The sequence below is a fragment of the Aspergillus pseudotamarii genome (genome assembly GCF_009193445.1).
Source record: "Aspergillus pseudotamarii strain CBS 117625 unplaced genomic scaffold BDV38scaffold_2, whole genome shotgun sequence".
Classification (NCBI taxonomy): domain Eukaryota; kingdom Fungi; phylum Ascomycota; class Eurotiomycetes; order Eurotiales; family Aspergillaceae; genus Aspergillus; species Aspergillus pseudotamarii.
The window spans coordinates 1,084,584-1,106,555 of record NW_022475016.1 but is presented as its reverse complement, the minus strand read 5'-3'; the positions used below and the strand labels follow the sequence as shown (position 1 = coordinate 1,106,555).

General features: G+C 47.4%; 10 protein-coding genes across 10 annotated transcripts; 5 read left to right on the top strand and 5 right to left on the bottom strand.

Annotated features, from left to right (window-relative positions):
* The first annotated feature begins 2,445 nt into the window (after window positions 1–2,445).
* On the top strand, window positions 2,446–3,711 carry BDV38DRAFT_233806 (uncharacterized protein). The gene is made up of 3 exons (XM_032053168.1): window positions 2,446–2,921; window positions 2,992–3,260; window positions 3,316–3,711. Exons 1-3 carry the CDS (start codon window positions 2,606–2,608, stop codon window positions 3,652–3,654), a joined length of 924 nt encoding a protein of 307 aa, XP_031919554.1. The 5' UTR covers window positions 2,446–2,605; the 3' UTR covers window positions 3,655–3,711.
* A 144-nt stretch (window positions 3,712–3,855) lies between these two features.
* BDV38DRAFT_233802 (uncharacterized protein) lies at window positions 3,856–5,550 on the bottom strand. The gene is made up of 4 exons (XM_032053167.1): window positions 4,642–5,550; window positions 4,453–4,581; window positions 4,286–4,401; window positions 3,856–4,220 (listed from the first exon to the last, which is right to left on the bottom strand). Exons 1-4 carry the CDS (start codon window positions 5,065–5,067, stop codon window positions 3,863–3,865), a joined length of 1,029 nt encoding a protein of 342 aa, XP_031919553.1. The 5' UTR covers window positions 5,068–5,550; the 3' UTR covers window positions 3,856–3,862.
* Window positions 5,551–6,011: 461 nt separating this feature from the next.
* BDV38DRAFT_292080 (SDR family oxidoreductase) lies at window positions 6,012–7,032 on the top strand (the record flags this gene model as incomplete). Its single annotated transcript, XM_032061921.1, has 2 exons — window positions 6,012–6,772; window positions 6,829–7,032. The coding sequence occupies exons 1-2, from the start codon at window positions 6,079–6,081 to the stop codon at window positions 7,029–7,031; spliced, it is 897 nt and encodes a 298-aa protein (XP_031919552.1). The 5' UTR covers window positions 6,012–6,078.
* Window positions 7,033–7,736: 704 nt separating this feature from the next.
* On the top strand, window positions 7,737–8,700 carry BDV38DRAFT_233796 (uncharacterized protein). The gene has a single exon (XM_032053166.1). It carries the CDS (start codon window positions 7,862–7,864, stop codon window positions 8,654–8,656), a length of 795 nt encoding a protein of 264 aa, XP_031919551.1. The 5' UTR covers window positions 7,737–7,861; the 3' UTR covers window positions 8,657–8,700.
* Window positions 8,701–9,585: 885 nt separating this feature from the next.
* On the top strand, window positions 9,586–11,450 carry BDV38DRAFT_292073 (glycosyl hydrolase; the record flags this gene model as incomplete). Its single annotated transcript, XM_032061920.1, has 9 exons — window positions 9,586–9,844; window positions 9,906–9,994; window positions 10,044–10,398; window positions 10,446–10,600; window positions 10,650–10,759; window positions 10,811–10,898; window positions 10,946–11,060; window positions 11,111–11,140; window positions 11,194–11,450. The coding sequence occupies 9 exons, from the start codon at window positions 9,586–9,588 to the stop codon at window positions 11,448–11,450; spliced, it is 1,458 nt and encodes a 485-aa protein (XP_031919550.1).
* Window positions 11,451–11,677: 227 nt separating this feature from the next.
* On the bottom strand, window positions 11,678–13,402 carry BDV38DRAFT_292071 (uncharacterized protein; the record flags this gene model as incomplete). Its single annotated transcript, XM_032061919.1, has 3 exons — window positions 12,647–13,402; window positions 12,461–12,595; window positions 11,678–12,385 (listed from the first exon to the last, which is right to left on the bottom strand). Exons 1-3 carry the CDS (start codon window positions 13,355–13,357, stop codon window positions 11,678–11,680), a joined length of 1,554 nt encoding a protein of 517 aa, XP_031919549.1. The 5' UTR covers window positions 13,358–13,402.
* Window positions 13,403–14,247: 845 nt separating this feature from the next.
* Window positions 14,248–15,091, bottom strand: BDV38DRAFT_277502 (uncharacterized protein; the record flags this gene model as incomplete). Its single annotated transcript, XM_032058507.1, has 2 exons — window positions 14,248–14,411; window positions 14,473–15,091. The coding sequence occupies 2 exons, from the start codon at window positions 15,089–15,091 to the stop codon at window positions 14,248–14,250; spliced, it is 783 nt and encodes a 260-aa protein (XP_031919548.1).
* Window positions 15,092–16,294: 1,203 nt separating this feature from the next.
* On the top strand, window positions 16,295–17,035 carry BDV38DRAFT_292070 (uncharacterized protein; the record flags this gene model as incomplete). Its single annotated transcript, XM_032061918.1, has 1 exon — window positions 16,295–17,035. The coding sequence occupies one exon, from the start codon at window positions 16,295–16,297 to the stop codon at window positions 17,033–17,035; it is 741 nt and encodes a 246-aa protein (XP_031919547.1).
* Window positions 17,036–18,351: 1,316 nt separating this feature from the next.
* Window positions 18,352–19,810, bottom strand: BDV38DRAFT_267376 (O-methyltransferase-domain-containing protein; the record flags this gene model as incomplete). Its single annotated transcript, XM_032056577.1, has 6 exons — window positions 18,352–18,671; window positions 18,737–19,179; window positions 19,255–19,378; window positions 19,451–19,580; window positions 19,652–19,660; window positions 19,706–19,810. The coding sequence occupies 6 exons, from the start codon at window positions 19,808–19,810 to the stop codon at window positions 18,352–18,354; spliced, it is 1,131 nt and encodes a 376-aa protein (XP_031919546.1).
* A 702-nt stretch (window positions 19,811–20,512) lies between these two features.
* BDV38DRAFT_267375 (uncharacterized protein) lies at window positions 20,513–20,974 on the bottom strand (the record flags this gene model as incomplete). The annotated part of the gene is made up of 1 exon (XM_032056576.1): window positions 20,513–20,974. One exon carries the CDS (start codon window positions 20,972–20,974, stop codon window positions 20,513–20,515), a length of 462 nt encoding a protein of 153 aa, XP_031919545.1.
* Window positions 20,975–21,972: the final 998 nt, after the last annotated feature.

Below are 21,972 nucleotides of genomic sequence, written 5' to 3'. Positions count from 1 at the left end.
ACAGTTTCTATGGGACATTGATGTAGTATGTAAGACATCTTTTTAACTATGTGAACAATATTGATAGTCTTGTTTACGCCTTCAGGTGCCTACACAATATATTAGTATAAAACTTTACCTTACATACCATAGGGCTGACCACTGCCGATCGCGCTGATTACATCACAGTACGTACATTTGGATTGTTAGAATTCCGCTCATCCAATTAAGTACACAATGTATGCCAGTTAGAATCCCATCAGACTCGTACTACGATACAGTTCAACAGCTTTACATATCATGCTCTCTGTTATGACTTATTGCTCGGCATAGGGGCTATGGTTCGCAATGTTAAACAATTGGGCACACCAATAAAAAGTTGTAAAGGCGATTACTTTGGGATATATCGATAACCTCAGGTGGAATGGCCTGGTCTCTTAATCAGAATGTCAGCCTGTTTGGATCCTGTAGCCTTCTCTATTCTAGCAGAAGTCGATAAACATAGATTGCAAGAACAATTTCTGGGGGCTTAGTGAAGCAGTCCCGACCCTGATCCGTGATTCTAGACAAATTCTGTCCAGTCTTGGTAAGCCTCAGATAGACCTTTTCTCCCAGGAAGACCTTCCATGCCATGAGGAATCAGTATTACATAAGCCCGTGCGCCACAGGATTATCATGCCGCTCTTGAATGATTGTCTACATCAAAGGAGAGACTATGAGGCTAAGAGCTCGCAGTAAGGACCGCTGATTCTATTCCTATCAGTGTCGATGAACCTTGATCGGTGTCCATGACACTGATCAACGCCACCACAACACACGATGGAGGCGAGTGGTGATGAAGATCCAATATATATATATATATAAAAAGGAGAAACCATGTAGTCCAGTAGTCCTTGTAGGGGGGTTGACGTAGACAGCAAAAGGAGCCATGGTCAGCATCGCGAATGAGGCGTGTCTTCAAAAGTTTCCGCCGGACAAAGAACTGATAGGGAATGAAGCATCTAGGACTGTCCTATAGGCAGTATCCACAATATGAGAAAAGATCCCCTGGACCAGGATGGGTTTCACAAATACGGTCCAAGAAGCACTCAATGCATTCCCTGATTCTAAGTCTCGTTAGTTCCATTCAGCTATAACGGTAACCTCTCCCCTGTTGCCACTAGTTACACAGGAGATGAATACATTGGGGTTGAATGCCCTTCATAGTATGACCACAAATACAGCAAATGCTCAAGATATCTTATCCGTCCAAGTTGCTGCACAAAATTGACGATCTCGTTTGAGATATCCTTTTTTGTAGCTTTGTCGTCTTGGGCGAACGATATATTTTTGCGCCTATTTTAATACCAGCATTTTAATCATTAGATAGCGAACACATGGGCTCCTGGGGACTAGGAGAGATAGAAGGTTCACTGCAGCTGACATACAACAATCCTTCCCTGGTCACAGGGCTTCGGGAATTGTCACAAAACCGCATCTTAGCAGCTTGCTGAATGGACTTCGACCGTCAGCCTTTTAGCGCCCGGGACCTATATCCCGGAAGTGTAGCAGGCTTGATGAACCTGTGGAAATGGCCTTGTCATTATGTGGCAAGACCATCGCGAAGTGACACACCTATGGTGTCAAAGGTGAAGTATCAATGTCAAGGAATTTAAGTCCGTTAACCGCTGTCTTCTAAAAATAAAGCAGCATCAAGTGAGATTGGTACATGACGGGAGGCCAATGAGACTGGAAAGACGACTGTTCATATTGTCATCAATGTAACAGCTACCAGTGATATAACCCCTAGTGTCGCTTTTTTTAGAAACTATTGCAAGACCCTTGAGACTGGGCGGGAATGATCTGCTATTTGCACCATCCTGAATATCATGTTGGCTTCACAAGACACCGGATCCACTAGAGTAAAGTGAAGGATTCCTCAACGACGGTGACAGCAGCTCCATGAGAAGAGAGCCTATGAAATTACTGCCTGAGAACGAAATACCTTTGGCATGTACGAATAAATTGACACGACATATTCACGCTTTGTACTATGCGCCGAAGAGTCAAGGAGATATGGTGCGGAGATTCAGTGATCTTCCTATGGTACGTACTATTAATAGATAGTCGATACAGAAATAGGCGGAAACAAAATTCTGACACACGACAGGTGTCATGTAGGGATCAAATACTATAATAATCCCAGGCTCCAGACATGCCTCGCACGTGAATCTCAGCCTGAGGCCGCGGCGCTTCTAGTTCTTGAATCATTGGGTGCTGAGTACCAGGATGTTAGATAGGGAGTGCTAATTGGACCTCGTTATCCATAACATGTACCAAGTGATATTTGCTATTGGCCCACATCTTTAGCTCACTACCCCGTCGAGCCCGATGCAAATTACAAGTTTGATGACACCGTCAAAGTGGACCTAAATTCGACGGGTGGCTTAGCGCGTACGAGTCTAGTCGAACCCAGAGCCAATACTACACCCCCGGACTTTTACAACACAGCCTTGCGGAGGTACTTAGAACTTTGTATATATACTGATCGCGTTGGCGCTCTAACTTTGTCGCAGACAAGCCCTGAAGTCGAACTACTATACCACTGAGCTAGATCGGACAAATCTGTTGTGTAGGAAACGCAGACATGAAATCGAAGCCTCATCCAGCAACGGTACAAGATGCTAATGATCACGGCGATCCACTCCTGCATAGCAAGCGATCGGCAAACCGAGTACAGAAGGAAAGATCACAGTCTGGGTACCAAAAGAATACTGCCAATCACGCAACATACCCAAGGGTCCGTGTCGGCGAGTCCATCATCAGTGGCCCCATTGAGCATATGGTGAAGGCATTCCCTAGAGCCCGGAGCAATCCGCTCACGATTTTTACAAGGAGTCTGCATCAAAGCCCCGAGCGGAATGAGATAAGCGGATGTCGGTTTCGGAAGGTATTTTTTACTGGTAGGGCGCCCTAGTCCTCTGGTTACTGCTGTTGCAGGATGGCAGAAGCTGAAAATATACTGAACATCAGATGAGACGGAAGTTTTGAAGCCCGATGCAGCCTACGAACGCCAGCGGTACGTTCGTCTGACTGTGTTCATACCGAAAAAAGATGAAACTCACCCAGACCCGAGGGTGTTTGTGGAACAAAAGGTTTACCGTGACCGACAGGACCAGACCGTCTTGCATGAACTAGGCTTCGGCGGACGCATCCAAGTAGGTGCCGAGTATGTTTTTGCAGGGTGTGGAGATGAGCACTTGGAATGGGGGAAACGCGATCTTCTGCTACAAGTCCAATCGGTACGTGAAAAACACATCTGTATTATCTAGAGTCTTTATTTACCGGATAAAACAGCTGGATCAGGATATATTTGATAGCTATATGCAACGAGCTAAGTACTACGGGTACGATCGCTCGTACTGCGTTTACGTGAATAGACACATGGTTTCGAATGGGTTAAACCATAAGCTACCAATCGTGGACCAGAGGACAAGGTCACCTTCCAGTATTTGCTTTGAGCCGGATGATCTGCAGTCGCTGTTGAAGGCCAAGGGTGTCATGCAATTAAATTGTGAAACACCATCGACAAAAGAAATCGAGCTCCTGAAACTGCGCTTGCGGGGACTTGGGAATTGTACCGAGGATGGCATGGCTTCGGGTGACTTTCACATTCGTATCATATACAAGCCTTGAGCTATGGGATTCGGATGTGCCCCTCTCCCCATTATGCGTTCTAAATGTGTATTTGCAGTGACTACCGTCTGATAAACTTTCATCTATGGCCAGAGTATAATCTGCAAGCGACAACGTACATGTAATCCTCGACGGTGCCCCAGCCGTGAGCATATCCATGGCCGGTAAGTCTTAACACTCAGTATTGCCGCGTTCATTGGTTCTAGTTCTACCCTATTAAAGAAGCAGCAAGCATTACAAGGCCGCCAAACCCATCCATCCCCGAGCACCACTCCTCCCAAGGCGCCGAGCCCCTGGTAGTAAAGTTCTCATGGAGTAGCAATTCAGGGGTCGAACATAAATGATCATCCCCCAGTTGAACTAGGTCACCATTCGCAGCCAGTCCAAATGCAGTCTGGATCCCAGGTTCTTTCTGGCTTTCCACCTTCCACATAAGCTCATCACCTGCCTCCCATAGCTGCTTCTTTCCCGGCAGTGGTGCTATAACAAGGTCTGTTTTTAAACCACACATTGCCGCTGGTTCGAAGTAGACTAGCATATTCACCACTCGATAAATCACGCATAATCTTTGCTTCAATTAGCCGTGGATATTCAACTTAGCATAAAAGTGGATGGTCCATGGAATTCCAACCTTCGTCTTGACTCCTCAAAGATCCAATCATTCCAGCTGCTTTTGAGATCCCGGTTGTGTAGCGCAAACTTTACATTTTTGGCGATGTCGCTGCAGTTGAACTGCTTAGAAATTGCCTATCTCATTCATCAGAGCTGAGGTAAGGGTATATTCCCAGCGATACTTACTATAATGGTCTTGAGCAATAGGACATCAACGTTATTGTGATCCGTCTCGCCTTCATCTAATCGAATGATGATATAGATGGAGAGGGCTTGCATAGCAGCCAGCATTTCCCACTTATTTAAATTCGGGTGCTACGACTATGTATCAGATCATTCTAAACATCTTCATGAAATACTCTTAAATCAACATACCTCTTCGCATAGCCGTTCACATTCCATCCGTACATTCTTCCAGAACAGCTTTCGACTCGCTTGGGTCCCGCTACCGATCATATGCACCAGGGCGATGCAGTTGGTTAGTGGCTCCATATCGGGGTTACCAGGATCGGAAGATACCACAGAAGGGTGGATAAAGGGTGGAAGTGTGTTGTGGCGCAGCATCATCTGGGGATAGGATCTAAGATTGTGGAGTATGAGCTTTGCAATTCTGTGGGTCCCACTTCCCATATTCGGTCGCTGGACAAGCGATCGGATAGCTTGAGCTGGTACCGGTGGTATTGATAGCGTGGGAGATGACATGGGGTGTTGCCTTTGGGCTGTTTCATCGGCCGAAGATGTGGACTGATAGACGGAAGCTGGCGACCCTGATGGAGTATACTGAACATTCTCGTCATGCATATGCGCATTTAGGAAATCGGCGAAAGCCAGATCCGGTACATTCTGGTTACTATACCCCCCTCCTAGAGCTGTGAATTCGGAGTCAGGAATGACTAGGGCTCCATCAAGAAGGATATCACCATCATTGCTCGCTTCTAGAAAATCTTCAACGTCGGGAATATCTGCCACCGACAGAGTAACCGGCGTCAGTCGCTCGGTCTGTCCATCGGACTTAGGCTGCTGAGTTCTTGGCCCTGGAGGCTTGGACGTTTTACTTGGGTAACGGCATTCAATGCCTTTGGCTTTGCATCTCGAGCATTCAGGCCGCTGATTATCGCAGCGGGCCTTGCCTCTCGCGCATGTAATACAAGATCGAGCCCGAATGGCACTCCCAACCTTTCGGGATCGACAGTAATATCCGTGTCTCTTCAGAGTGGACTCTGGGGTATCGTCAAATCTTAATATAGATTCTGGGGTTAGGGAATAAACCTTAGTGAGAATACAAACTCACCTTTATCGAAAGGTTTATGGCAACGGCCACATCGGAAAACAGATTCTATATGTCCTTCATACATTTCAAATTTGACCGTTTGGAATTAGGAGAAGTCGTGTGATGCTTCATAAATATGACGGCGTCATTTTTGTTAGCATTTGTCAGCATTGGGATCCTTTACTAAAAATAGTCCGTTGACGTGCTCAGAGTTTAGAAGCGGGACAATTTGTACCTGCAAAGTATCCCGGAACATTTTGTAACACTCTTTCGGATTGGACTCCAACACGCACTTGAATTCCCCTTTCTCTGACAGGATTGGATTTGGAAGTTAGATTGACTATAGAACCCAGAGAGTTCCGTAGACACGGTGACCAGGTAAGCTTCAACAAATTGCACAACTCCGCCATGGAATCGGAGGTATTGAACTCGATCGTACTTAAATGTGGGCATTGTCATCCCAAAAGCCTTCCTTGTCGACCTCTCAATCATTCTATTCTACTTATTGCTATCGTATATCCTGTATACTCTTTACAATCAACATGGCACCGTTTCCATCCCCAACCTCAAAGTGGCACACGGAGACATACGCATCCATATCTCCCTCCCGCCCCGAGCTTTCCGCTCAAGGAAAGACTATCGTAATAACCGGAGGCGGAACTGGCATCGGCGCAGAGACCGCTCGCTATTTCGCAGAAGCAGGGGCCTCTCGTATCATCCTCCTTGGCCGTAGAGAACAACCCCTGCTCGACACGAAAGCCTCCATCAACAGCAAATTCTCTGGGGTGGAGGTATCCGCAGCGTCTACCGACGTCACGAAGAAGAACGAAGTGGATAAAGCATTCGCAAGATTTGTCGGCGACGGGAATGTTCACGTTCTGGTCAGTAATGCGGCGGTGATTGGGCCCCAGGATGCCGTGGGTGATGTGGACGGTGACAAGTTTCTCGATGCCATTCACCTGAACCTGAAAGGATCGTTGAACGTCGCTCAGGCATTCCTTCGCTATGCATCCAAGGATGCGGTCGCTATTGAGACCTCTTCGTCTGCCGCTCATCTCAATTTTGCCCCGGGATTTGCTGCCTATAGCATTGCTAAGTTGGCGGTCTTTCGACTTTGGGATTCTCTGGCTTATGCCAACCCGGAACTCAGCGTTTTCCATGTACAGCCTGGCGTGGTGGACACGGCCATGAATAGGGAAGCGGGTGGTGTTGATGCTATGGGCTTCGCGGATGATGGTAAGTGGAACCATGGTCAATTCGAAGTGGAGCTTTATAGACTAAGTTTAGATCAGTTTCTCTGCCGGCCAGCTTCAACGTTTGGCTTGCAAGCAGCGAAGCACGTTTCTTGAAGGGTAAGTTTTTGTGGGCGAACTGGGATGTTGATGAACTCAAGGCCCAAGAGGCAGAGATTGAAGCGAGTCCGAGACTGAGCATTGGGCTGGTTGGGTGGCCCTTTGAGAGCGCTGGGTGGACGTCCTCTTGGAAGGCTCGTTAACTGAGACTGAGTTATGGGTCAACTTGTATTGTTAGGCAGTCAAAATCGAAAGTACGGCCCTATGAGATGCTGTGAGTCAGCTGATTAGGGTCACATTCACTGTTTGGAAATTTCATATGTTGTCATACCTTGCTAATTCAATCTTCATCATTAACACACCCCCTTTCCTTCCACTCGTCGTTCTTTCCTCCCTCCCCAAGTCTGCAACACCAACACCATCCATCGTCAAATCCTATACCTGAGTCTTTCAGATAAGCTCCCTCCTTAGTTACGCCCTGAACCGGTATTGAACTATTCTTGAAATCCTCCGAGTTACGTGGATTAAGCCCCTGAGACTTCTACCAAAATCTGTGTCCCAACTACATCGCCTCCATCACTTCTGAAAAAGACCTCTGAGCAAGCATCAAAGCCACTCGGAGACTCTGTACACTTACCTAACTCAGGCCGAGCTTTTCGACCAGTCCAGACGTATTCGGTAAGTTTTCCTTTCTATTGAGTAACTTGTGCGTGGGTTCTGAAAGCTTGGGGAATCCTTAGACATGCCGGGTATTACAATTGACCAATTCCGAAACACTTTAACAGCGGCGGCGGCACAGCGCGGTCGCGACTATACAAATGTGCATTCACTCGCTATTCGGTGGGAACATGATGATACCAATGCAGTTCAAGACTCCCAGCGTTTCCAGAATATGTTGAAGTGTTTGGGGGTGGCACCAGCTATAGAGTATGTCATTGACCACAATGACTCTAATTTCTCAGCCAGTTTCCTTAGAGCCTTCCTCGACTTTGTTGAAAATTGCAAACTCAAGGCGCAAACCAACCATAACCTGATGATCTTGCATTATGCGGGCCATGGTATGATGAAGAATGGAAACTTTGCCTTCGCTGCAACTAGCGCAGCGGAGGATACCCTCAATGCAGAACACTTTCTCCTCAAGAATTTGAAAGAGGCCGGCTTTATCCCTGACTCGTATCATCTTGATGTCTTGCTTATCTTGGATTGTTGCTTTGCGCATGTGGCAACTCGGGCTCCAACCGTCCCGAGCAGGGTGGTCGAAGTGATAGCGGCGACCAGTTCACAGACACCCATGGCACGATCACCGCCGCACAATACATTTACAGCTAAGCTCACAAACGAAATATGTCACAGAAAGCGCGCCGGACACAAAAGCATAGAATTTGCGGATATCTTTCAAACTCTGAGGTTGCATGGGGACAAGGTCAAACCTACCCATGCGATGCTGCTTGGAGTTGCTTCGGTTATCTTGCCCCTCAGTGGACCCCGGACCATTGACCCCACCAGTATTCCACCGGACTACACGGCACTTTTTAACGTCAGTGTCTCGCAAGACCTGACTACGGAGGAGTTGAAGCACCTGGCCACATGGATGCGCAAACTCCCTCGTTTTGCCGGCTTGACTATCGACAACGTGTATCGTACGCAGTCAATGTGCTTCGTTATGCGCTCCGCTCTGTCTGTTTATGCGAAGTTGCACGGGTTGCAAGGGTATTCGCTGATCGCCGAAAACCCCAGTCCACCTCTTGATCTGAGTCGTCTACTGCTACCTAGCCCTTCCTCTCCTGCACCCAAGAAGGAGAATATCCCATTCAGGGGGGGGAAATAGGTAGTTCGCTTTAGCTTATCCTGTTTGTCATTGCACTCAGTGACTGCTCTTCTTGTCGACCTTCCCAGAATGTTGTATTTTGACAGTTTTTTTTTTTTTTTTTTTTTTCCCTTACAACCGGCGTGAGCTTCCCAACACCACCGTTGAAGAAATATGGGCAGCGGAATGGTAAGACCTCCAGTATTTTAAGTATTTGCTTTACAAAAGACGCAAGTTGTAGCCTAGAGTGGTCTCGCTACATTATAATTGAATGTATTCAAGTTCCAGTCAATAACTACTTTCCTTTGTCCAACTCCACCCGTTTCTCTACAATTCAAGACAGACACCACCGCGAAAGGAAGGAACCACGTATTAGAACCGAAGCTATTTCACATGGGTCCCCAGCGATAAGGCCCCCTTTGATCTATGGGAAGAATTTGGCGGTAAGGAATGGACTTGGGATCTCCTTGTTCCCTACCTTCGCAGGAGTGCTACCTACCACGATAATCCCAGACTCTTTAACCTGTGGAATCGCCGATCTGGGGCACGGCCCAGAGCCTCAGTTTCACCCCATGATGTCCAAAAGTATAAATACATATCGGATCTCTTAGCCTGGGGACACGGCATCGCAAGGGGCGGTTAGAAAGTATAGCAACGGTAGGCCAATGTGGCCAGTATTCCGCTGATAAAATGATACCATGATCACCTACCCTTGGCAAACCAAGTCGTTGATACCATAGGCCTCTCCCCAAATTTCTCCGGCGGAACGCATGCCTTCATAGCCTGCGTGCACTGACTTTAAAATCTCTAAGTCAAGACGACGGAAAAACTAACCCCGCAACCTCGGGGTATCAACAACCGACGGTGTCTTGGCTAACAATATATTACCAAACAACCAAGACACTAACCCCCGGACACCAATCCGTTCAATCTCCAGCAATTGCGCGAAGATGTTGGGAGTGAAAGCACTGTCGATTCTGCTATGCGGCGCGATCGCGCAGAGCAAGTACATCGTGCCCGGGGGCCGTTGGCATGACACAGAAGGCAATTTAGTGAACGCTCACGCGGGAGGCATTACTTTCGACAAGAGCACGGGCCGATTCTGGTGGTTTGGTGAATACAAGACTGAGGGACAGGAGGAGGGTGGAGGTGTGTCGGTGTATAGCTCCGAAGATTTGGCAACGTGGGAATCCCATGGATTGGCGTTGGGTATGGATGCCAGTCAACGCTTTGTGATCGGATGTGGCACTGACGTTTCTTTTTTGCATAGAACCCGTGAAAAACCATACGTATATCTCTCCCGAGCATATTATACAGCGACCCAAGGTTGTGTATAGTGAGGAGGCTAGTCAGTATCATGTGAGTGAGTCTTCTTGACGACCGGGTGTGTTTGCTAATCTCGTTCCAGATGTTCTGGCATGCAGATAATTCTTCGTACGGATGGCTGCTGCAGGGATTGGCCACGTCGGATACCCCCGCCGGTCCCTATACCTTTGTCAATGCGACGGCACCGATGGGCAATTGGTCGCAGGATTATGGGCTCTTCACGGATTACAAGGATGGACGATCATATGCGCTGTACTCGAACGGAGATAGGCAGGAGGGTCGCGATGTCTATATTACTCGTTACAACGAGGAGGTCTCAGAGCTGGAAGAGGTGGTCTACCGATTTAATAAGTTCGATCTCGAGGCGCCTACGATTATCCAAACGGACAAAAGTTATTACGCGTTGATGAGCCATAAGACTGGATACAGACCGAATAGTGGGTGTGATTTATTCTTTTTGAAGTGGCTGAAGCTAACTAGATAGATGTTGTCGCGTTCCGCGCGGACTCTCTCGAGGGTCCTTGGTCCCAGCCCTTTATGGTGGCGCCCCTTAACACGCGCACATTCAACTCTCAATCAGGCAATTCGTTGAAGATTGAGGGTTCTAAGAAGACTACCTATCTTTATATTGGTGATCAGGTACAGCGTTAACTCCATTCAGAACCGTGTCTTTGCTAACTTGGACAAGTGGGACTCAAACTCGCTTTGGGAGAGTCGTTATATTTGGCTACCCATGGAGATTGACGACAAGAAGCAGACGCTAGAGCTGGTCTGGCACGACGTCTACGACCTCAATGTGTACGTTTAGCAGTCAATTACGACAAGTTTATCTGAGCTAACACGCCAAAGCAAAACCGGCGAGTGGAAACCAATCAAAGGAAAGGCTTACTACGGAAAGGATGCAAAGACGTCCGGAGATGCCTTCAAGCAAGAAGCAGTGAGTATCGCTTTCATTGTCGGACAAGATAGTTGCTAACTCTACAGAGCTTCGCGAGCGACAACACCATTCTGACCGGCATCTACGGCAATGACAGCACAGTTACATTCGAAGGCATTGAAGGCACAGGCAAGCCACAATGGGTGTCATTCTACTACCAGAGTATGCTCCTCTACTTTCTTGGCAAGAGTCGTACTAATAGCTTTTAATAGACACTGATGATATGGGATTCGGAGACCAACGTAAGCTCTACCTTAGCCTCCTGACTTCATTATCTTGCTAACCAAGCCCACAGCTGGTGGAACCCCTGACCGTATCGGAGGTGAATGGCAGCTCCGACGCATTAGCAGCGTCGTTGTCAACGGCGATACTTCCAACGTCCAGACACTCTATCAGCGAGATACTCACAAGAGTATTATCCTCTCCACTCCATTGCAATTAACACTTGAGAAGGGGAAGAAAAATACTATCACGATCGGCGGACTTTACAACGGGTTCGACTACAAGGGAGCCGACCTGGATCGGATCGTGGTTTATCCTCCAGAGGAATAGGCTTTCCGTTACACTGTATATATGACATTATACTCATGATTACATATGAGAATAATTTTGCCTCCTCGCTCATCGCATGTCATTCGAATGTCTTTATTTATATATAGAAATGCCATTCTCCGTCTGAGCCATGAGGATAAAAGTAAATAGAAATATTAACCAAACATCCAGAACACCAAGGCTGGAACGACAGTATCCGCCACACGTACGACATTCATACACAGAGATCATACTTCCCCCCACGCTTCTTCTAGCTCCACAGTCAAAACTCCATCTCTCCACGAGTCCTCCCACTGTAACCACCGTTGGGCCACGTAGTATTTTCGTTCTTCCCATGGCATGTTATACGCTATAGGAGATGCCCAGATGTCTCTAGTTTGTATGATGGAATGAGCAAGGGCATTTCTTTGCTCCAAATGCCAAGTCATGGTGGGATCCAGTTGAGCAGTCATTTTCTCCGTGAGCAGAGCCTGTGCCGCAAAGGTCTGTGCCTCTGCTTCGCTAGCAATACACTCTGTCTGGTTCGTAGATAGTGTCGCTGTAACGCGGCTTATATACATGATAACGTATAGCAGAAATCCACGAAGTCTGACCCGAACAGTTGATTCGGCGCAGACTGGGAGGTCGAACAGAGACGCTGGATATGGCGGCCTCTGTTGGTAGCGGAGGTGACTGTCGTGCAACGAGTTGTGCATTTTGTTCGTTCGCTCAAGAATATCCCAACTCTGGGCTAGGTATTCAGACTGAGGTAATGTACTGTCGAACAAAACCCTCATGTCTCTTAATATACCCGGCATAAAGCTGATTGCTCCGAAGAATTCCCACCAGAGACTGGAATCTGAGTCTGTTTCCGTCTTAGATGCATGTGCGAAGAAGCATTGCCACCCCGAACTTTCAAATATTGAGGCGTGTTTCCTATACATCTCATCTACCAACTGGGAGACAAATTAGTTGTGCCATTTCTATGGGGTGCAACTTGTGGATGATGAGGGATGAGGAAGACAACGAACAATAGATGGACCTTGGCTTCTTAGAAGCAACCAGTCAAACTCAGATTTATGGTTCTCGGGTCCTCTAAGCTCAACTAGTTTGATTCCGCCCCGGTTATGGTGGATCCAGTGATTTGCATCAGGAAGGCCGATTAACTAGTGCTACTGTTCATAATCTGTGACGTGGTACAGATAACGAAGGCTTACCTCGTAGATGGCTAAAAGCCGCGTTGCACAATAGACATCAGCTCCTAGGTACCGTGTTTTATCCTCAATGGCAGCTTGAAGACTGTTCAGGGCCTTTACATATAATGCAGGCAGTGTTGATGCAGTGATTGGGAAGCCAAGCATTTGACCCGCTCGAGCAGCCACACAATGGATAGCATCATCCAAGCATTGGCTAGATCCATAACGACTAGGAAGGTGGGACAAAAAGGACGATGACCTCTTCTGCAAAAGGCTAATGAGGCGGGTCGGTTGGTCTCTTAGCAAAAGATAGGCAGTCTTGCCGAGGTCTACATCCGTGAAACTGGTCAGGTCGGTAACGTCAAAGTTGTACCTAACCCTGAGCGTCTCGTATCCATTATACGATGGCTGCGGTACAGGTGCAGGGTGTGGGACATTGGCTAGGATCATAGGCGGCCACCCCTTGTCCTGCGTGACCAGTACGAGGCCGGTGGGACCGGCTCCAACGGGGACCAATACATCCTTGGACTCGGCATTATCAAGGCTCCTTTCACTCGTGCTTCCGTCCCGACGGCGTCTGCAGCCCGACCTTGCAGCTTGTCGTCTGATAATGACCCTTACATCTTTGTCCTGCGGTCCATGCCGTAAACTGTCGGCGGTATCCACAAAAACGAAAGCGGGTCCCTGTTGCGCGCGGCATCTAGGCTTTTTGAACGGTAACGGGGGTCGCATCGCTAGCAGCTGAATTCGTCGTAGGCAGCTTTGTTTCAGCGTGAAGGGTGGAAGCGTCACGTTGTAGCTTGGAGATAATATTCCAGGTTCTCTTGTGCTTATTCTCCTTACGGTCTGGTGCAGCCTAGGACAAATTCGGCCTAGGCGCGGGGCATTTCATGTCCACTTTAAATCAGGCTGAATGATGCCCTATACCAATTACTCGTTATTATCCTAGTACATGAATAGAACAAGAGAAAACCATAACAATACTTTACATAAGTGAAGATGGATATATCGCCTTACTTAGAATGATTACTGTACTATTCATGCCTTTGAAGTAAAATATCCTTCTCTCATTGCCAATAACGTTGGGTTGATTGCAGCACAAGTGCAGAAAGACAATATGCAAAAAGCCTGTTCTAGACCACAGCTCTTGGCATAAACTAGGAACCAAAAGCAGGAGGCTATTAAACAGTAGCCGTGCACTTGAGCATGAGGAAATGATAGACCCATCCGCTGCCGAAAGCAGTAAACGCCACGCCATAAAACCCTGCGAGTTCCGCTGATCTAGTTCCCATTCTGGCTAGAGAACAGCCTCGTCGGTTTCCTCATTCGATTTAGTTTCTTGCTAACTTCCCTGTTCGTCGTGCACTGTCGCAAATCGGAGTGTCAGGTTGCGTCGGCATTTCCTTAAGCTTAATCCATGGAGAACCGAGGAACTCTCAAATTCTATTGCAGTAATCTAAATCTTCTTGATATGTTTTTATGTCGGTAGAATTCACATCTACTTTTCTTGCGGTCAAAAAGTTGGGTAAAAGGAGCTCCCCAAGTGTAAATGAAAATATTAAATAACTGTCGGCTTCGTAATTTATGATATTATTGATAGCAACTGAGACTAGAATATATACTTACCCGGATATCGTAAACATCAAAACTATCGAAACACTCTCAACAACCGCAACAATCACTGTCGTCGTCCTTGCTATCTCCCATGCAACAATCACCACAGTCGCAATCGCAATCACAGCTGCAACAATCAGAGCACCAACCATCATCATCACCACCCCCTCCACTAGTCTCCTGAGTATTCTCTTCAGGCCAATACCCACCACCGTTACTCTGTTCAGACTCACTGCTATACTGGTCTGGCTCCTCCTCACTCTCGTCCTCTTCGATTTCCTCTCTCTCCTCCCTCTGAACCTGCTCATGAACCCATCTCTCCTCATACCATTCCTCTACCAACATGGCCCCACCAGCACCCACAGCCGCTCCGGCTGCAGCACCTGCCAAAACCTTCTTCTTGTTCCCCTGTTTTTGTTGCTGCTGTTGCTGGCGCTTCATAGCCTGCAACTCGTGACCCATGCGGGCATTCTGCTGCTGCATGGCTGCATGCTGCTTGGCCATCTGTTTTTGCATAGCAGCATTGTTCTTCGCCATCTGCTGTTGCATCTGGGCATTTTGCTTGGCCATTTGCTTCTGCTGTGCATTACTCTGGCGATGCTGCGCGGCAGCCTGGTGATGCAACGCTGCAGAATGCTGGTTTATCTGAGCGCTGTTGCGGGCTATTTGCCGGCCTTGAACATTTTGTTGGTTTCTGAGGTGTGCAAGGTGGGGGCTGGAGCCATTGTGCTGTTGTGGTCGATATTGCATCTGTGGTGCTGGGCGAGGCTGATTCCCACGCAGGTGGGCGGGGGCTGGAGGGTGTGGTTGCATATGCTTGTTGGGGACGGGTTTGCGGCGAGTTTGGGCCATGGTCAGGTATTGGGTTGAGAATTGAATTAGTATGAGTTAATGGACTATCTTGGTAGATGTGAAGTGTAGATTAGCAGACGGGTCTTCAAATATATATAATCGCAAGTAGAACCAGTAAGGAATCCAATCCACAAAAGGGCCTAGTCCAAGCTACTAATCAATTTGCAACCGTCTTGGGCCTTTACTTCCCAATTCAGCATCCCCGAGCCTCAATGCCTTCAAGGGTTTCCTGACGGACATATCACTATAGCCACCACCATTGGCGTTAGAGCCCCAAAAGGATAGGTGGAAAATTACAACACATCCACTTAATGCTCATACCTGGCAGCTCTAAACAAAGTAGAATCACAGGCTCGTCTGACAATACAGGAAAGATAATCATATCTAGGTGCAGACTATGTAAGACCTAGGGATACTGTTCTGGCTCAGTGTTTACCCTTTAGGGAATGAGATCATGCAGGCCCGCACGGCCTTTGCTTGGCGCCCTTCGAAGCCCAAAGGGACCCTAACTGACTTAACTCACGTCAAGTGCCGGCAGTCTAAGCACTGTAAACTTACCCATTCACCGCCTAGAATGTAATTAGCATATGCAACTAATCCAATCTGTCACGATTGGGCGTTAGGTCTCGGCCGTGTGCATGACGGGCTCCTTGTTCAGCTGATGCTTGGAGGCTGCTTGCACTATACATACTGTCAGTGGAGTAAGTTGACTGCAGATGTTCTATGGAGACTTGCCGTGTCTTCAGTTCTCACGTGTGGTTATACTTATTCTTCCGAGAATATCTAAATAAAGGTATTGTTTATTAGTACCGTTCACGCTGCTAACCTAAATTGAGCCGTGCTTTTTCATCGCCTCATGCGTTTGACATTTTATACTATTTTTGGATGTTCAACCGAAGCCTGTTGCATCTTAACCGTGTAGGGTAGTAGTCCACCTTGGCCTAAAAGCAACAAAACTTGTAACCTTTTCCTTCATCCCGTATTTATTGATCCCAGTGTCCTGACCTACATTTACTGGAAGATTCCAGAAATCAACCATACTGTCTGACAGTATATCACTCTTTGTTCAACCTCATTTCTTCTGTCCAAGTATAGGGTGTGCTTAGAAGTACCACTCCCCCACAAACCAACCCTATACTGACCACAAGTAGATATTCGTATTATCCCCCTCCCAACACGCAAACAAGATATTGCTCCCTGAAAATGACCACATACCAAACCCCAGACCCCCCAAACTACACTTTATTTGACGCAATCCTCGACTGGGGTCACCACAACGCCCACCAAATCAGCGAAGCCCACCTCTCCAAAGGCGGCTGGGAAGGCTGGGCCCAAGAAGAAATGCGCATGCTCTTCAACGCCGGCCGCGAAGATAACTGCTACCAGAACAACACCCGCCAAGCCGCTGACATCGTCCTAACGCCGGATACATCCGGTGCGGAAGCCTTTGCTCAGCCATACGTTGACGAGGAATCCGTGGTGATCGAGTTGAAGTGCGAGAGTTATTGGAACGCGCAGAAGTTCCGGGGTGAGGTGAAGAAGGATATGCAGAAGGTGAATAGTGGGGTTTTTAAGGAGAGGTTGTTGCAACGCGGTTGCAATGTGTATTGTATTGCGTTGGCGATGACAGGTGAGGGGGCTCATGAGATGGAGAGTTTGGGGTTGGAGTTGTTTGAGAGTGATGGGGGTTTGGTTGCGCCGTTTCAGGTTTGGTGGTTTATGCGACGATTTGAGGCTGAAGATGGGAGTGAGGACGAGGACGAGGGTAGTATGGATGAGAATGATGAGGAGGATGAGGATGATGATGAGATGCACGAGGATGAGGGGGTTGACTTTGATGTTGATGAGGGTTCGTCTGATGACGATGGTGATGGATATGATAATGGATATCACAATGGATACTACGGTGGACATAACGGAGGATGGGATTATCATTATTCTTAGCTTTATATAGTGGAATGAATAAAGGCTTGCGATGATTTATGATAAACATGCACCTGACAATCTCGCATTAATCACTTTTCTACCACCCCATCGCTTGTCAGCCTAGTATATTACGAACAAGTTGGTGTCGATTCCCATAGACTCGCGATTTTCCTGGGCCTCGGTGAGCCTTCTTATCTCGTGGGGTGTCATGCATTATCCGTTCGCTTTGGTAGTTATCTTGTAACGCGTCGGCATAGCGCGCTCCCTCGCGCGAACCTCCTGTATGATCCCCATAAAAGCTAGCTGAGCTTCCTGGAATTGAGTCTCTGCCTGAGTTGTCATTACAACTGCCGCCTTGGTGTGGGACAGGGTTTTGTGGAGCAGGTCTGTGTTCGGCATAAGAAAGTATGTCAACATATCCCTCGGTGTCAATGCTTTGAAAATGTTGCCCCTCTGGCATTGTGACAATGCACAACGAATTGACTATAGGGCTATAGAGAAGATAGTAAGACCTGAGTCTCGCCAATTTGTCGAACTCCAAGGTAGGGGTAGAATTCATTATGCTGTCCAGTAGTTACCTAATCTATAATTAGTATTCAAACTATATAGGCATTTAAAAGGAAGAACCAGAGCTATTTATCTATTCAATATAACTATTCAGCTTTAGCCCTAGTTTACTACCCTATTCCGAAGATCGCCCATTCCAAATACTAAAATAATACGAATAATACACGTCCTAGTGATAAGTGGTAAGTACCCTGAGAACCCGAAAATCGCCAAGGACATACTACCACCAGTTCGAACAAGAAAAGGGCCATGCTATACCAGCATTTCTCACTTGTGCTGCTATGATGGAGACATCTGCTTGTAGTCCTTTGTTTGGTCAGAGTTGAACGCCAGGGTAACAGAGGCCAAAAGATCTCCCCTAGTGCTCTCTTGCCTCGTATGACTGCCAGAGTTTGTTATTCCGTATGATTCGATTTATTCTCATATTAGTATAAGTTAAGATATTCTATCCCTCTGCCCACATCGCCCAATTTGGCCTCCTGTACCAACTCCTGGCTACCTATCCGATAGTTACCAACTGGCATGGGGCAAATACATTCCTCGATTAGCCACAACCCAGAGGTCTCTACTTATTTGCATTGTTGTTTAAAACTATCTGGCACCTTGCAGCGCAGGGCCCGAAGTGATTAGGTTCTTAAGGAGCCTGAATAAATTGATTTGGTTCATTAAATACCAAGTCCCTTCTCTATAGGATAACGGTATATTGACAAAAAAATACGTCTAGTGAACAAACCCCTATCCCAAGATTGTATCAGAGCGGTTCATTTCTACTCCGCCAGACAAGTTTCAATGACACATTGTTGATCTCCCTGGGCTGAATAAACCTGGACGATCTGGAGAGGTGGTTCTACCGTGGCCAGCAGCTCGTTCCATTGTGTCTGAGTGCGCTCCATCCCGTTGGTGAAGAACAGCATAAGCATATCCATATTACTCCTTATCATTGATTCATTCAGATCAGCAAGGATCATTTCATTAATGAGGAGACGAGAATGAGGCTGCATGACCTTTGCAATACTGGAAAGGATCTTGCGGGAGGCGACATCGTCCCAGTCGTGTAGGATAGATTTGAGGTAGTATATATGAGCCCCTAAACCACTCTTAGCGATGTAATTCATGAAGCGCGGAAATGAGAAACTTTGCTTTATAGCTTACCCTTTGTCGTCTGCTCTGTAAAGAAATCATGCGCAATTGGCTGGATTCTAGAGTCAAGCTCTCCCGGAATCCCGGCGATTGTCTCCGGTAGGTCCTGCAAGATCAGTTCACATTCTAGGTCAGGGAATGCATCCGCAAAGCGCTGTAGGTCCACCCCCTGATTACCACCGACATCAACAATAACCGGCTTTGTGGACGGCGACCATGCTGTCAACTTCTCCAGAACAGGATATCTCACATGCCATGGGACAGAGAGTGTTTTGTTCCGAGCGGTCATATTGTCGTCAAAGCCAGTTTTCCATTCGCTATTTTTCGCGAGGGTTTGCCATATGGTCTCTCCCATGGCGAATTCGTATGCTGGGGGCGTTTTACTGATATCAACAGGTTTGTTTTGTCGAAGATATTCCCGGATTTGGCTGGCAACGGGGAATACAATGTCATTGCTGAATCGTTTGATCAAATCTTAGTGCGTGATTCACTCTGGTAGATCAATGGTATAGAGGCTAGGGACACTGTACGAAATAATCAGGCCGCCAATGTTGCCTGGGGTGTTTTGAGCCACCGTACAACCATTTGCAGAGTACGTCTGGTATGCAGTCTCGTTTGCAAAGCCGATGCCAGTTATCATACGCATCACTCGAGCTGCGGCGTTTGGAATATGTTAATCCGAAGACTCAATCAACACGTCTTCTCATAACCAGCCTTGATACGTACCAATGAGGCCGGCATTGTACCCCGATGCCTTAGACAACTCCTCAGCAGTCAGACTCTTGCCTTGGTTGGCAGTCAAAATCTGGAGCAAGCCCATCTCAATCGCTACCACAATGCAGAGATTGTTCACTGTCTGTTATAGAGAAATCATTGCTATTTGCGATGCGTTCAAATACCCGGGGAAAGAGGTTGGACGCTACATACCTGAAGTCGCTGTTTCATTGCGAATAGGTGAGGAGGCACTAACTCCCGACGCACCTTTTCCAGAGCATCTTCTACCTGCAGCCAACTCGTAGGGTCATCTTTGGTGTACTTCTGAATCACCTGCTGAATTTCGGCGGAGAGGTTCCCCTTGTCGTCCATGGTGGTTGGTAGTTGCTGGTTGGTCCTTGGGCTTTGTCTCACCAAGGGAACAAGAATGCAGGTGTATCTGGGTCTAGAGAATTTACAGAGCTGTCGGCTTTTGTGTGCCCCTTAAAAGTTGCAGCCAGAACGCACGAGGGACAGACATCATGCCACGGTAAGCTAGGGAGAGCCTTCCTGTCCGACGTCTTCCGCGAACCCCGCCATTGAGTGGAGGCCAGAAACAAAGAAAAAGAAGTAGTATATGCATGGGGGCGTGGCACATCCCAGCCTTGCCGTCAGCACTAGTAAACTAGACCCGACAATCCCTGGTTAATGACCCACCTCATCCGTCTGTGTATTCTCCCAACAACAATGACGGTCCACTTTAAGTTCGGGATAAGCGTTGACGCTTAAGTGTCGGGTTTACCAGGGCTTGTCAGGGGCCGGGGCACTAGTGACTGGGCAGCAGGCTGGCGCTTAACGCCAACTAGTAACTTAGAGCTAGTCTCTATGGTAATTGCCTATGGCGAGATTATACAGAACCATCACATTTGATGGAAGTATCTGTCGGTATGTGCATGTCGGTATGTATCCCATTCTCACAACGCAGCGTCTGTCTTGCCACCAACAGATATATCAATTTAAACCGAGCAAAACGAAAGAAAGAAAAAAAAAAGAAAAGAAAAGAAAAACAGAGAGGCATACAGAATAAGGCCAAGCTTAGGCTTTGAAAATTCCCTCGAAATCACCCTCCATAAACAGCACCCCAACCTTAATCGCCGCGATCTTCCACTCCCCATCAATCAGCGCAAAGTCCATTGTGTTCACGCCGTGGCCCGTGGCGAACACAGCGGCACCACCGTCTGGTGGAGCCCTCCGATGAACCGCCATGATCTGAAAAATAACCCTGACATCTGATTCCGACTCCCGTGTCCATTTACACGCACCAACGAAATGGTGCGACTGGATTTCGGGATTCCCTAACTGGCCTGGGCCTGAGTAGCGGTCGATATACACAGAAGGCTCCACGGCGGTGGCCTTTACGTGGCCGAGGGCTGAGTAATCCAGGTCGATCTTAGGTGCGAAAATCGCGGGCATACGATCCCAGGACTTTGTGTCGAGGCAGTTGGCCCAGTCATGGAGGAGGTTCTGGCACGCCAAAGGAATAGTTGGGTCAGACATTGCTGGTTGGTTTATTGATTTTGCTATGGAGGGGTGTTGGTGGAGAGATCGGGTCGAGTTGTTTAACTGCCTCGGTGCCGCTACCCACGCCGCTTGCCTAGCACGGTAATCAAGGCCGAATGCAATAGGACGATGTAGGGTGCGAAGGGTGTGGTATGAAAAGGCGAGGGTCTATACCCTGCGACGTGTCCCCAATGTGTAGTGCTTATCTAAAGACACATATAACGTAATCCTTCTCTATAAAGGGTGATCAGCGCGGTCTATGCGGGGCAAATCATATGTTAGAAGTTAAGATTTATACTACGTGGTGACCTCGTGTCCATGCTTATGGTCTCCCGCAACAGGGATTCAGGCCAACCAGCACCAAGCAATCGCATAGCGAACGATGGTACTACGTGGGGGCCAGAAGTGTAGTAGTAATGAAACTTATGAAGAGGAAATTATTGGACTTTGGGCTAAGGAATAATACTAACTAGTTAGTTATAATCCTGATCTTAAGTAAATCACCGTTCTCAGCTGACATGTATCTTCACGTCCAGCCTCTTAAATACCTACGCTTTTATTCTTATTCTTATTCTTATACTTATTCTTATTCTTATTCTTATTTTATTTTGATTTATGTTATTTATTTTCTTTTCTTTTTTTGAAAATCTAGAATGTCTCATTCTCTATAGGTTATACCTACATTTCACATCCCTTACTAAATGTCAGTGCAAGAATCACTCTCCAGACTGGTAAAACGTCATTCACTTTATGGGAAGTCGACATTTCGGAACCCTCCCTAGGTAGAACACGCCAAAGTGAATCAGTCAACCATTCCCCATAATCGCGTCAGGATGGACGGCAACAACGGGTATTGCTTCAATGCGGAGTCCGGCGTCTTGGTTGACTACTGAGATTGTAAATGCTCAAGATTCTGGTTCTCTCTTAATTTCCCCCTTCAATTTCTAAAAGAGCTCACCACCAAGTCTCTAGGTATGTATTATATACAGGACCAA